At 42.4% G+C, this 12,381-nt stretch overlaps 1 protein-coding gene across 9 annotated transcripts in view; it reads right to left on the bottom strand.

Annotated features, from left to right (window-relative positions):
- Window positions 1–575: 575 nt before the first annotated feature.
- The window catches only part of tjp1b (tight junction protein 1b), a 76,886-nt gene continuing 65,080 nt past the window's right edge, over window positions 576–12,381 (bottom strand). For 4 of the 9 annotated variants that reach the window (XM_077568738.1, XM_077568739.1, XM_077568746.1 and 1 more), the window contains 9 exons: window positions 11,746–11,982; window positions 9,908–10,765; window positions 9,211–9,302; window positions 8,758–8,973; window positions 8,481–8,617; window positions 7,334–7,805; window positions 7,009–7,226; window positions 5,260–5,403; window positions 576–3,257 (listed from right to left, as the gene is read on the bottom strand). In XM_077568738.1, coding sequence (XP_077424864.1) covers window positions 3,163–3,257; window positions 5,260–5,403; window positions 7,009–7,226; window positions 7,334–7,805; window positions 8,481–8,617; window positions 8,758–8,973; window positions 9,211–9,302; window positions 9,908–10,765; window positions 11,746–11,982 — 2,469 coding nt within the window. In that variant the 3' untranslated portion in view covers window positions 576–3,162. The remainder of the gene's footprint in view (window positions 3,258–5,259; window positions 5,404–7,008; window positions 7,227–7,333; window positions 7,806–8,480; window positions 8,618–8,757; window positions 8,974–9,210; window positions 9,303–9,907; window positions 10,766–11,745; window positions 11,983–12,381) is intronic. The other 5 variants (XM_077568743.1, XM_077568748.1, XM_077568742.1 and 2 more) reach the window with 4 other exon arrangements.

The raw sequence follows: 12,381 nt of genomic DNA, 5'->3' as shown, positions 1-12,381 counted from the left end.
AGAGGACAAATATATTTATTTCTCTTCACTAGCTCCCTAGCAGGTAAACAAGCACCGTGGGAGATAGCTAGCTAGCATCTGAAAGTAAAAACTCTGCCACAGTTTGGCTTTAGCCCCTGATGCCAGTTAGCTAACTAGCTCCCTAGCAGGTAAACAAGCACCATGGGAGCTATCTAGCTAGCACATGGGGCTAAAGCTAAACAGTGGCAGGGTTTTTACTTTCTGGACCTGGATTTGCCACCTCTGATGATAATATAAAATAAATCTATATTAAGTGTCAAATTTTACACCTAGTACTCTTGCCAATTTCCTTTATTTTTTATTTGACCAAAATGAACTTTATTCTTGTAAATTTACGTTTCCCTTCTGATACTACAGCACATTTTTTTTATTAACCACCAGAGGGTGCTAGAATTGCACAAATGAAATACAAGCTTGCCTTTTTAACAGATGTGACATGACATCGTGGCAATTTTAATATCTCGATATCGCCATTATCGTTACATTCCCAATGACTAACTTAACAAAATACTTTAAATACATCATTTGAAATGACAAGACATCTGACCCCACTGTGTAGTTTACTTTAAAAATGAATTTATTTATTAATACAGTGGTATACATTAAAAAAAATGTTGCAGAAGGAGGGAAAGTTTTAAAAGAAACCCAAATAAATAAAAAGAACGCTCCACACATAAAGAAATAAACTAGTGTTGCATTGAAGCATTGAAGTGTTATATCAAAAGAAAATAGTACTGATGTGCCATAATAAATCATCTATTAGTATAAAAATACATTTCAGGGCACACAATAAAGCATCCAGTATCACAAATAAAGGAAGGGACCAGTTGTCGTACCCCTAACCCCCTTTGAGCGCATCTTTTAATTAAAACCACTGAAACCAAGCACTTGCCTATTTTTGTTTTGTAAATAAGAATAAAAACTTTTCATACGGTTAAAAATGCCTTACGTGGTGTATTTATGCAGTACGTAGAAAAGTCGGACTTATTACTGCTTATGTCAGTTCCAAGGCTCAGGTTTTTTTAATTTTTTTTTTTATAACCGGAATACGAACATAACCAATGTAACTTCTTCACCTTCTTTTCCACTTTTTTTTTTTTTTTAAACAAACTTTTTCTCTTTTATACAAAACAATAAAGATGTACAAAAGTTGATTTACAGAGAACCAAGGCCATATGCTAGCGGTATTTACAGCCACAACGTCCTTTTTCTGCGCCTCGTATGCATAGCAGGAAAAGAAAGCAGACCTTTCGTTTCATCGGCATCAATTCTTCACGTGTGCTAGAATCAAAGTTCCGTTTAGGAAAGAGGAAGGGAAGAAAAAAAAAGAAGTCAACTTGGACTGGAGCTGAGTCGGATTCTCTCTCTTTTGATATATTTCTAATGTATACATATATGCAGATAAGGCATCACTGCTCGCAGTGTCGGATGGGCTTCTCATGTGTAGAAGTGGTAGCAGGCGTCTGGACCTGAGTCGTAGCACATGCATAGATCTCTAGACAGCAGGAGTTTGTCAAATCAAGTCAGTACATTTGATCTCGATTCAAAGATTTGCTACAAAAACAAACAAAAAAAAAAACGTTTCAATTCAGCAGAGTGCCCCGTTCAGCGCTCGTCGATGCCAACGGCGAACCTTGGTTCTGTCTGCGTATTTTGTGGCATCAAGCCACGCCAAGTCCTTCGAGATCCTTCACGGCCGCGCCGACTGCAAACAACGTTTTGGCGGAGGCCGACTTTGCCCTTTGGGTGTTTTCTTTTTACACTTTGCCAAAAAAACAAAACAAAAAAACCCAGTAGTATTAAAGAACATTTGACCAATTTCTACTTTTTTTTTCTTTCTAATTTTTGATTGATCTGGGGCCTTACTTATCAAATGGCGTGTGTAGGATTTTTTTGAAAAAGGGTAAAAAAAGAGGAAAAAAGTTAAGACTCATTAACCTGTGCGAGTGCACACTCAAATTTCCCAAGTCCGAGTTGCACTTCAATGTTGTGCGTCTCATGCACTATATGCCCAAATTCAAGCAAATAGCACCACACACATTTAAATGGGCCGTGCTCGCCAACGCTAGTTTGTGAATCAGGACAAGAGAAACAAAAGAAGATTTTTTTTAAGAGACAGAAAAAAAAAAAGTCCTTTATATATTCCATGTTCACCTTCACTAGTCTCTGCTGGTGGAAAAATAATTAAGCATATTTTCAATCCATTCGTCCCATTTTAGCAATTTATCATCCTCTGCTGTCGACTGACACTGATGTCACGTGACCCAGAAAACAAGGCGAGCCGTGATGTTCGCAATGCGAGCCCGAGGGCACTTTAACGTCAATTTCCGTCGACGGCAGAGGGCGGTATAACCGTTTTGTAGACTTGACACCGATCTGATCGGCGGGACTGGGATAAAAGTTTTTAAAATGGATATATTGCTTTATCTTGGGTATCGAATTGGTGATCGGGTTCTTCAAGTTCGATCACTGATTGTGATTGGACGAAAAATACTGATCATAAAGCTTATGTTTATGTGTCCTTTGATTCTTCCTTTAAAAAGGACCAACAAAACATTAACAACAAACTTCGTACATGATGTGCAAAATCAGCACATGTAATCTATAGTGAAGGTTTGATGAAGTGGACGTATACAATCTGGCTTCCATTCACCAACTCACTGTCCCACTAAATTTCACCTCTAAAATATACGCAGGTTAGTGTTTCCATGTGCGCATTTTATTTTTTTTTTGATCGGTAACAAACTTTGCGTACGCATCTCTCAGTCCCTTTTTTGTGCATATTGAGCATTGATAAGTGAGGCCCCTGACATTTTACAAAAAGTAGCAAAAAATGTCAAGATGTGATTACTTAGTCTGCGGCACCGTCATGCACTCTCATTTCAGCCCCCCCCCCCCCTTTTTTTTTTTTTTTTTTGCAAGCCTCAAAAGCACCGGAAAAATGACCAAAAAAAGAACAGCTGGACTCTGCTGACTCTCCTTGCGGTGTTTTTTTTTTTTTTTCTTAGGGGAGAGGAGGGTAGGCGGTAAACAACGCAATGGTGAAGGCTGTGTGGCCCCTCCCACCAGCAACTTGCCGCGGTGCAGGCAACAGACGCCCGCTTTCTTTCACGTTCAGGAACAGACCAGCTGTCGCCCTCTTCAGAAGTGGTCGATGAGCACAGAAACACAGTTTGCACCCACCAGGTAGTTTGGGTCTCCGGGGAGAGATTTGTTCTGCCAGCTTTTGGGGTCACCTGCACACAATACACACAACATCAGTGTTTTTATTATTATTATTTAAAAAAAAAAAGTAAATCTATAAAATAAGCATCATTTAATAACATGTATTGCGGCCACAGAACCCCCCCCACCCCCTTCAATTTCACATATTAATGTGTTACGTTTTATTTTAAATGTTTTACGTGTCCCAAAGACATATTTATACGTTTTTTTTATGCTAGAGCAGTGGTGTCCAAACCCGGTCCTCGGGGGCCGGTAGTCCCGCAGGTTTTGGATATTTCTCTCCTCCAACACAGCTGAAGCTCATCAGCAAGCTCTACTAAGCCTGATAACAATCCTGTTGATTGAAACAGGTGCGTTGGAGCAGGGAAACCTCCAAAACCTGCAGGACTACCGGCCCCCGAGGACCGAGTTTGGACACCACTGTGCTAGAGCATACAGAAGATTTGTGAATAATGAAAAACGTCGCTATATTCTAATGCTAATTGCGGCAAAACGGAAACAGATAGAAATAAAGAAAATTTGGTAGGTTCCGTGTTTTTATAGCAATAGAACAGAATATTCTGTGGGCCTCGCAAAATCAGTCAAAATCCAGTCAAACAGCCGGGAGCGAAGGGGGTTGCTTCAGTGAAAACGGCTGGGAGTGAATGAGTTACGTTTCACATTTTCACGTGATAAGTTAAAGCGAATGCAAAAGTCAAACTTAGCAATCGTCACGTTTTAATATGATACGCGAAAATGTGAAATTTATCACAACGTTAAACTTATCACGTTATAATGTGAAATTGATATAGTATATGTGATACTGAACTCCCCCCCCCCCCCCCCTCGACGTGGCAGCAAAAAACTTCTGTATAGATGAGCAAGGGGTTCTCAATTGTTTTTGATCTAGGGACCCCTTACAGGGAAGAGATTTTTCCAAGGAACCCCTCCTAATCCTAGTGTCAATTATAAATAATTGCCATATAATGCACTCCTAAATGCTATACGAGTTAACCCTTCGGTTGTGTTTGTTTCTTAACGATGATCATGGGTCAATGTGGCCCGTTCTAATGTTTAATCATCAAAAAAATATCACACAACAGAATGCAATGTTATTCATATTTAAAAAATGAAAATTAAAAAAAGCAATGAAGGCCAGCAGACCAGACAAAGCTGAATGGGTCAATTGGACCCGCAACATAACAGGAGGTTTAAAAATAATAATAATAATCTTACATGAACTTGGAAACTATTTACTTCCCAAGCCAAAACACATCACACGTATGTATATGGGGAAGATAAACAATGAGATGAAATAAAATAAAATAAATAATAATATTGTAACTGTACTTTTAAGTTGCTTGTTAATTTATTGGTCCGAATGTCTCAAACTGAACAACAAAATAATTGTAAACGAAGAAGAAATAATGAAAAAATGTGAATATTTCTCCCTTCTAATGTCAGTAAGAGTTGTTAGACAATATGAGAGTTGTTCGGGCATTGAAGCCACTCAAGGCGGAACACACTGTCGGCTCTTTAATGAGCGACATCTTTTAGTCAGTGACACATTTACAAGCTGGAGGGAGGGCGGCTTAGTCCTTAAAATATATTTTATGATTGTACCTGAGGAAGCGAGGATTGCGTGATGAAGTCGAATAATCCTCCGGGCTGTGAAAGTGACAGCGAGACAAACCCCAATGCTAATTTTTGCACATGCTAGCATAGTGTTCCCTCGCTACAATGGCAAGTATACGACCTTTAGTGTCGTATGACAGCGGTGAGATTGACTGCAAGACATGCAGCGTAATTGAGGCAGAGAAGGTCTCCAACTAATTGGAATAGTCTAATTATATTAAGTGACTAATGATTTTTTTTTTTTTTTCATGAAAATTAGAAAAGAAAAATGACAAAGTAGCCTGTCCAATGGTGAAGGAATGACGAATGTGGAAAAGAAGGTGAATAAACTCTCCTCTACAATCATGCACATCCTTAAGCCTACAGACTCAACAAGGACAGAGAGAGAGGACAGCGTACCCGACGAGGAGTCGGAGGATTTTAGAGCAAAAGACCAACCATCAGGGGTCATAGACGCACAGTGAGGTAAGCGCAGCTCCACCGGCTTCAGGAACTTGAGTCCATGAGGGCCGCACATCACCAGCGGACTTAGCAGCGTTTCTCCTGCGTGGACATTGCATCGACATTTAGATTCTACAAGTGATACATTTAGGAGAACACATGTACATCTGCGAGGTGTTTGTTGTGCGCTCTTTTTTTTCCATTTCAAGACCACCAAAATCAACAAGAAGTGACCCGGAAGTGCCCCAAAATCAACAGGAAGTGCCCCAAATAAAACAGGAGTTAACCTGGAAGTGACCCAAATAAAACAGTAAGTGACCCAGAAGTGCCCCAAATTAAACAGGAAGTGACTCAGAAGTGCACCAACGAATTTGAGACCCGAACCCTAGTTTAAAACCCTAATTTGAAACCCTAGCCCTAGTTTAAAACCCCAATTTGAAACCCTAGCCCTAGTTTAAAACCCTAATTTTGAACCCTAGCACTACTTCAAAACCCTATTTTCAAACCCTAGCCCTAGTTTGAAACCCTAATTTCAAACCCTAGCACTACTTCGAAACCCTTATTTGAAACCCTAGCCTAGTTTGAAACCCTAATTTTGAACCCGAGCCCTATTTTAAAACCCCAATTTGAGATCCTAACCCTATTTCAAAACCCTAATTTGAAACCCTCGCCCTACTTCGAAACCCTCGCCCTAGTTTGAAACCCTAATTTGAAACCCTAGCCCTAGTTAAAACCCCTAATTTTAAACCCTAGCCCTAGTTTGAAACCCTAATTTTGAAACCCGAGCCCTATTTTAAACCCTAATTTGAAACCCTAGCCCTAGTTTTAAACCCTAATTTTGAACCCTAGCCCTATTTCAAAACCCTAATTTGAAACCCTAGCCCTAGTTTTAAACCCTAATTTTGAACCCTAGCCCTAGTTTAAAACCCTAATTTAAAACCCTAGCCCTAGTTTAAAAACCTAATTTGAAACCCTAGCCCTAGTTTGAAGCCCTAATTTGAGACCCTAGCCCTAGTTTGAAAACCTAATTTTGAACCCTTATATGAAACCCTAACCCTAGTACTATTGTTCAAAATTAGGGTTTTAAACTAGAGCTAGGGTTTGAAATTAGGGTTTTAAACTAGGGCTAGGGTCTCAAATTAGGGTTTAAAACTAGGGCTAGGGTTTCAAATAAGGGTTTCGAAGTAGTGCTAGGGTTTGAAATTAGGGTTTTAAACTAGGGGCTAGGGTTTGAAATTTGGGTTTCAAACTAGAGCTAAGGTTCAAAAATTAGGGTTTTAAAACAGGGCTAGGGTTTCAAATTAGGGTTTTAAACTAGGGCTCGGGTTCCAAATTAGGGTTTTAAACTAGGACAAGTGTTAAAAATTAGGGTTACAAACTAGGGCTAGGGTTTCAAATGAGGGTTTTAAACTAGGGCTAGGTTCTTAAATTAGGGTGATGTATGAGAATGGGTGTGTACCCTATCAGCTGGAAATAGACGAGTCCACTACTGACAAGGAACCGTACCCAGCCTATTAGCAAGGCTTAAATATTGACAAGAAGAAAAACATTGCTGTCAAGGAAAATAAAATAAAAATGTGATAGAAATGAAATACACAAAACTGAGGGGCGCCATCATGCTTGTGTGCAATGCAGCTTGCTTGCTAACCAATGATTTTACTCCCAACTAAACTTCCTATTGACAGCAAACTTGCATGTGGGACTGACCTTTCTCCTTGTCGAGTGGGGGCAGGATGCTGTTGTCGCGGCACACCTTGAAGTAGATCTCCTGCTCCACGTTCTCCGGGATGGCGCCCTGGGGGATGATGATGCTGACGCCCGTCTCGATGGAGCTTAGGACACCGCCGTTGCAGTTAAAGATGCCTCGGGCGGTGGCCACCACCGTGTGCCCTTCATCCTCGTCGTCATCGTCCAGTGCGCCGGGGCTGCAGCGGAGATCACAGTCATCAATCAGGGCGGTGTTTGGTAAAGAACAATACACGACAAGTGCGGCACAGTGACCTCATTGTGAAAAGAGACCAAGTGACATTACCTTACAGGAATGGCTTTGGGGATGGCGTTGATGTTATTGTGCTGGTATTTGGGCCTGTTGTCCATGGTGCGAGTGAAGGTGTCCAGACCGCTGTCATGGTCCGGAGGCTGAGGTGAGAGCTGCAGCTTTACCGAGCTGTTGCTCAGCATGCCGGGCTTGCCGAGGAGCTCCGTCTTCACCTGTGTGTCGTTGGGCAGCAGGTTGTGGTTGAACTTGGGGCTCTCGAACTTGCGCTCGAACGGTCGTGCTGAGCTGGTGTAGGGCTTGGGGACGTAGCGGTTATAACCGGTGGGAACGGGAGCACCGATGGCCTTCGGGGGAACTGTATCCGTGCCGTTGACCGGGGACTTGTCGGGAAGGGCCCGTAGGGGCAGATAGCCGGTTGGTGCGGGTTCATCCCTGCTAACGGGTCTGAGAGCTGCCAGGTCAGGTTTGGGATTTGGGGAGCTCAGTGGTTCGGGTATGGAGTTGACTGGACAAAATAGAGACAATCACAGAATTGCACCAAAGTACAATTAATCAAATACTCCCGATAACTTATAATTCGTAGACATTTGTATTATATCATTCTATTAAATCGGATGATGGGTATGGAGAAATATGGAGTATTTTTGTGTCGCAAAATATGGCCTTTTTGTAATGTGACATCGATGATAGAAAATCTGGTAAAAAACAAAAGCTTTCATATTACAAATATTTCAAATTAATAAGCTCATATAATGTTAAAAATAGCCACTGATAAGCTTGTATGAGTCAAATTCTTGAGGGGTTCTCCAAGTGATCAGGTCAAAATGATTAGTGACTAGTAAGTCAACATAAACAGTGAAAGCGGAACATTTCTTGTGAAAAGAGAATAAGTCATGCAATTTAGGAATCAATTGTTTTTTTTCATGATATTGTTAGGGGGGTGGGGGCAGTTTAGAGGTCTCATTTAATACCTAGCATGTAAAAAGGGGTGTGTAGACTTTTTATATCAACTGTACATTGCCTGATGCAATTTGAAGAAAATAAATGAGTGAAGCGTTCAAGTGTGTAGAAGTTAATCTTGAGCAGCTAACCTTAAATCTCACATGCTGTTACATAATAATGCTAACAAAAACTGACAAATCGGGAATATTCCAGTGTAGCAGGTAAATAGAGAGCTTACCATCAGCCGGGCTGAGTTTTGGCAGTGTATTGGGTGGGATGGCAGAGCCGGGAGGTCCGTACAGAGTAGATGGGCTAATCTGAGGTAGGGGATCAAATCGTTTGTCCCCTGGACTCACTTTCTCGATGGACTCCACTCTAAGTTAGGTCGAACATAAAAGGGGATTCAAGAATGAATAAAAACATTGGTGATTGTTGCTGAAATGCAAAAGGAAAGCAGGGATATTTTTTTATTTTATTTTTTTTCCCCCAGTGGTGACTAATGTGCGTGCTTCTACCTGTTGTACGGGTACGACAGTTGAGCTGGTTTGACCAGATCGTGGAAGCGATTGATGCCAGGATTGGGTTGGCCCATGGCTTTGCTGTCAAAGCTGCGACGATCAAAGTAGGACAACTGCTTCCTGTAGTACTCCTCGTCCTCATCCGGGTCAAAGTGATTGGTACGCATTACATCATCAAGCGGTTTGGTGTGAGGCCTCTGTGGCTCAGGGGCCCTAAAGATGAAGCAAACAAGAATAAGGCATCAATTTATAACAGCTTCTGTGTGGGACATACATGCAAATGAAGAAGATCCACTATGCCAGTCATGTTTGTTGTAAACCTTAAATTGATCTGTTGCACAACAACTTACCTCCACTAGATGGGGCTCAAACAATGAAAGCGTTATAAAGCAGGCGTGAAAAAAAAAAAAAAAACTGTCACCTGAGGGTGCTGTAATAACCACAACATACCTGTAGGAGGACCTTTCCTGCTCCAGGTTGCTGAGCGAATTTGCCTTGAGCACTGGACCAGGTGCACTTGAAGGTTTGGGAACATCTGCTGGCTAAATGAGAAAGAGAGGACACAATTAGACAAAAGGGTTTTTAACTCATTCACTCCCAGCCATTTTCACTGAAGCCACCCCCCCCCCCCTCCTTCCCGGGTGTTTTACTTGATTCTGACTAATTTGGCAAGGCCCACAGAATATTGTGTTCTATTGCTATAAAAACAAAAGAAAGATTAGTCTCTTATTTCATCAGGAAAAAAAAGAAGAAGTATATTTTGGAGCAATTAGCATTAGAATATAGCTAAGTTTCATCATTATTCACAAATCAGTTTACAACACTGTGGAACAGAGCCGTTTTTGCAACATGGCCCTGGTTGATCTCTTATACTCTGCTGCCACCTGCTGGACGTTTTTGTAATAACCACCATTGCTTTAAGCGACCTCTTCAGGTCAGAGGCTGCATCAAAGCCTTCTGTTTGCTCTAGCATAACCCCCCCCATAAAAAAACATAAATACATTTTTGGGACCATGGCAATATTTAAAATAGAACGTTTTTATACATTTTTGGGAGCAAATGAGTTAAGTGTTGGCAATACTGCTCCTTCATGAGAGATAAGAACAGCACACACTCTTACGTCTATATAATTGAAGAGCAAAAGTACCCTGAGAACTGATGATTCTCCTTCCTTCGCCCTGTCCATGGAAACGGACCGTTTATTTTCAAACATCTTCACTCTGTTGAGGACCGACTGTGGTTTCATGGCCGGGTCCTCATCCAGGTCTTCCCGTTGGTGGGGTGCCAAGGGTTTGGATCCAGGAATGACTGCTGGTTCACCAGGGGATGCGAGGGACTCTGTTTTAGGAGGGAGAATTGGTGGTTCACAGTTCATCACAGGCTCGTGCATCCCTGCCTTGAAGCCCCGGTGCGGACCAGGAATGTAGGAGGGCCTTAGACCGGAGTCGCCATAGTACTGCTTTGGCGGTTCTGGAGAACGAGGAGAGTTAATGGGAAAGCTGTGAGGGTCTGCCTCATAAGGAGAACGTGCATCGTAGCCTGCAGGGGGCGGCGGTGGATGCGGTTCATCGTAACGAATCGGCCCAGGTTTAGCGTGGCGCGCTCTGCCGTCGTATCCCACAGGAAGGGGATCTTCAAATCGAGGCTGAGGCGGGCTGTAGTCCCTCCCTGGCCCATCCTCGTACGGCGAGCGGGGGATGTAGCCGATGGCTTGCTGGTGGCCCGGCTGGTAACCCGGGGGCTGTGAGGGCGAGGTCTGCTGGTCGTAGGGGGACCACTGTTCGTTGTAATGAGGCACACGGTTGTCGTAGTGCATGTGAGAGTCAGCGTTGTGAGACTTTGGTTCCGTGTAGCCGCCCCCGTCGTAACCGTAAGGCGGGTGGTCGTATTCTCGGTATGGCTGCTTGTCCTGGTACGGCGGCTGGTGACTGTAGCTCATAGAGTGCTTCAGGCCATGGTTCATTCGCACAGGTTCCTCCATATTGTACAGGTCTTTCTTGTACATCTGTGAAGAGACAATATGGATGTTGTGATGATGCTACACTTTTAACCACCATCATGTTTCAAGACAGAATATGGGAGAAAGATATCCAACAGCAAATTAAAAAGAACCAGCAGAATATTTTAAAAATATTAAGAGTGAAATTCATGGAAGTGAGCATACAGTAAGAGTAACACTTTCCAAATTACGTAAGGAAATTTGTCAAAGTGCAAATAACACAAGCAAACATTTTTTTTTAAAATTTAAAAAATAGTTCTGAATGCCCGTTTGACAAGATGCCTTTCAAGAATGATCATATTAGATTTTTTTTCTTCACGTTTTATAATGAAAACAATTGAATTTCTGAAAGGCCTAATCTCAAACATATGATGTGTAGCCTGTAGACAGCAAATTGAATTCCAGCACTTCCTATGGAAGAAGGTTCATTTATTGGCATCTGCTCAGAACTAAGCATGTGAACATAAACATAATGCAGTGTGCTGAGGTAGAATTGCTTTATGGAAATCATTATCAAAAGTACTGTCTGCAGGTTAGCTTTCATCATGCAACCAACATTCAGTTTGGATCTAATGCAACGTCAAACTACTGGCACTACAACACAACACATCTACAATAATGCCACTCGAAATGCTTGTTGTTCATCTACAGAAGAGAGTTAAAGCTAAAAGGAACCCAAAAAACGTTTTGGAGCCATGCAAAGGAAGTAAAAGGCAACAGTTAGGGCTGGTTGTGGATGGTCTTCACCCTGGTCAAAGACTCAGATTTACCAGTCCTTCTGGTCTCCCAGGTCTCACCATTGTACATGTGGACGAGTATGTCACACATTCTCTGGGAGCCAGAGGCACACAGTGGGCTCAGTGAGGCACACAGTGTGGGCAATTCATGCAGAGAGCGAGTGGAAAGCATGTGCGAGAAGACAGGCAGTTAAAACGGCAGACTGTGGCCCAGGCCCGGTCCAAGTGGGCAGTGGAGACAGCGGGTACCTTTGGTTCTGGACCAGGTGGTCCAGACGGGTGGGTTTCATTTGGTGGCGGTGGTGGTGGGGGCTGAAAAAGCTCAGGGGCAGGACTGGGGCTGCTAAGTGAGTCAGCCTGAGGAGCTGCGGCTGCAGCCAAGGGCTCTTCTAGGTGCAAACCCTCTAGCTGTACAGGCTGCTCAACAGCAGGGGGCGCTACCACCGCTGCAGGCAAGGAGAGCATGGGCAGAGAAGCCTCCTCTTGCTGTGAATATTGTTAAAAGACATTTACAAACACGGCTTGCTAAGGGCACACAAAGTAAAAGCTCAACCCGACACCTTGATATTTCTTCTCACAGCGAATGAGCCAGACGAGGCTCTTGCAAATGCCTGCTTTGATCAGACGATATACCAGTAGCTTCTAAATCATGTTTAATACTTGTCCACACTTACACTGATGTTTTGAATAGGGATGGGCGTGATTATACATAGACCGATGTTGTTGTTTTTTCAGGGATGATACCTATGCCAATTATTAGTAGTCAAGGAGGCCAATAACCAATATTTTTCAGTAAAAAAAAAGGGTGAAAAAAATATTGGTGTCAATTAAAAAAAAAAATTCAAAAGGGAGAAGTTTTTTTTTGTTGAGTTTTTTTTTTGGTCT

Source organism: Vanacampus margaritifer, chromosome 6 (assembly GCF_051991255.1).
Source record: "Vanacampus margaritifer isolate UIUO_Vmar chromosome 6, RoL_Vmar_1.0, whole genome shotgun sequence".
In the NCBI taxonomy this organism is placed as follows: domain Eukaryota; kingdom Metazoa; phylum Chordata; class Actinopteri; order Syngnathiformes; family Syngnathidae; genus Vanacampus; species Vanacampus margaritifer.
Note: the sequence above shows the minus strand (reverse complement) of the source record. Positions and strands in the feature narration are given on the sequence as shown.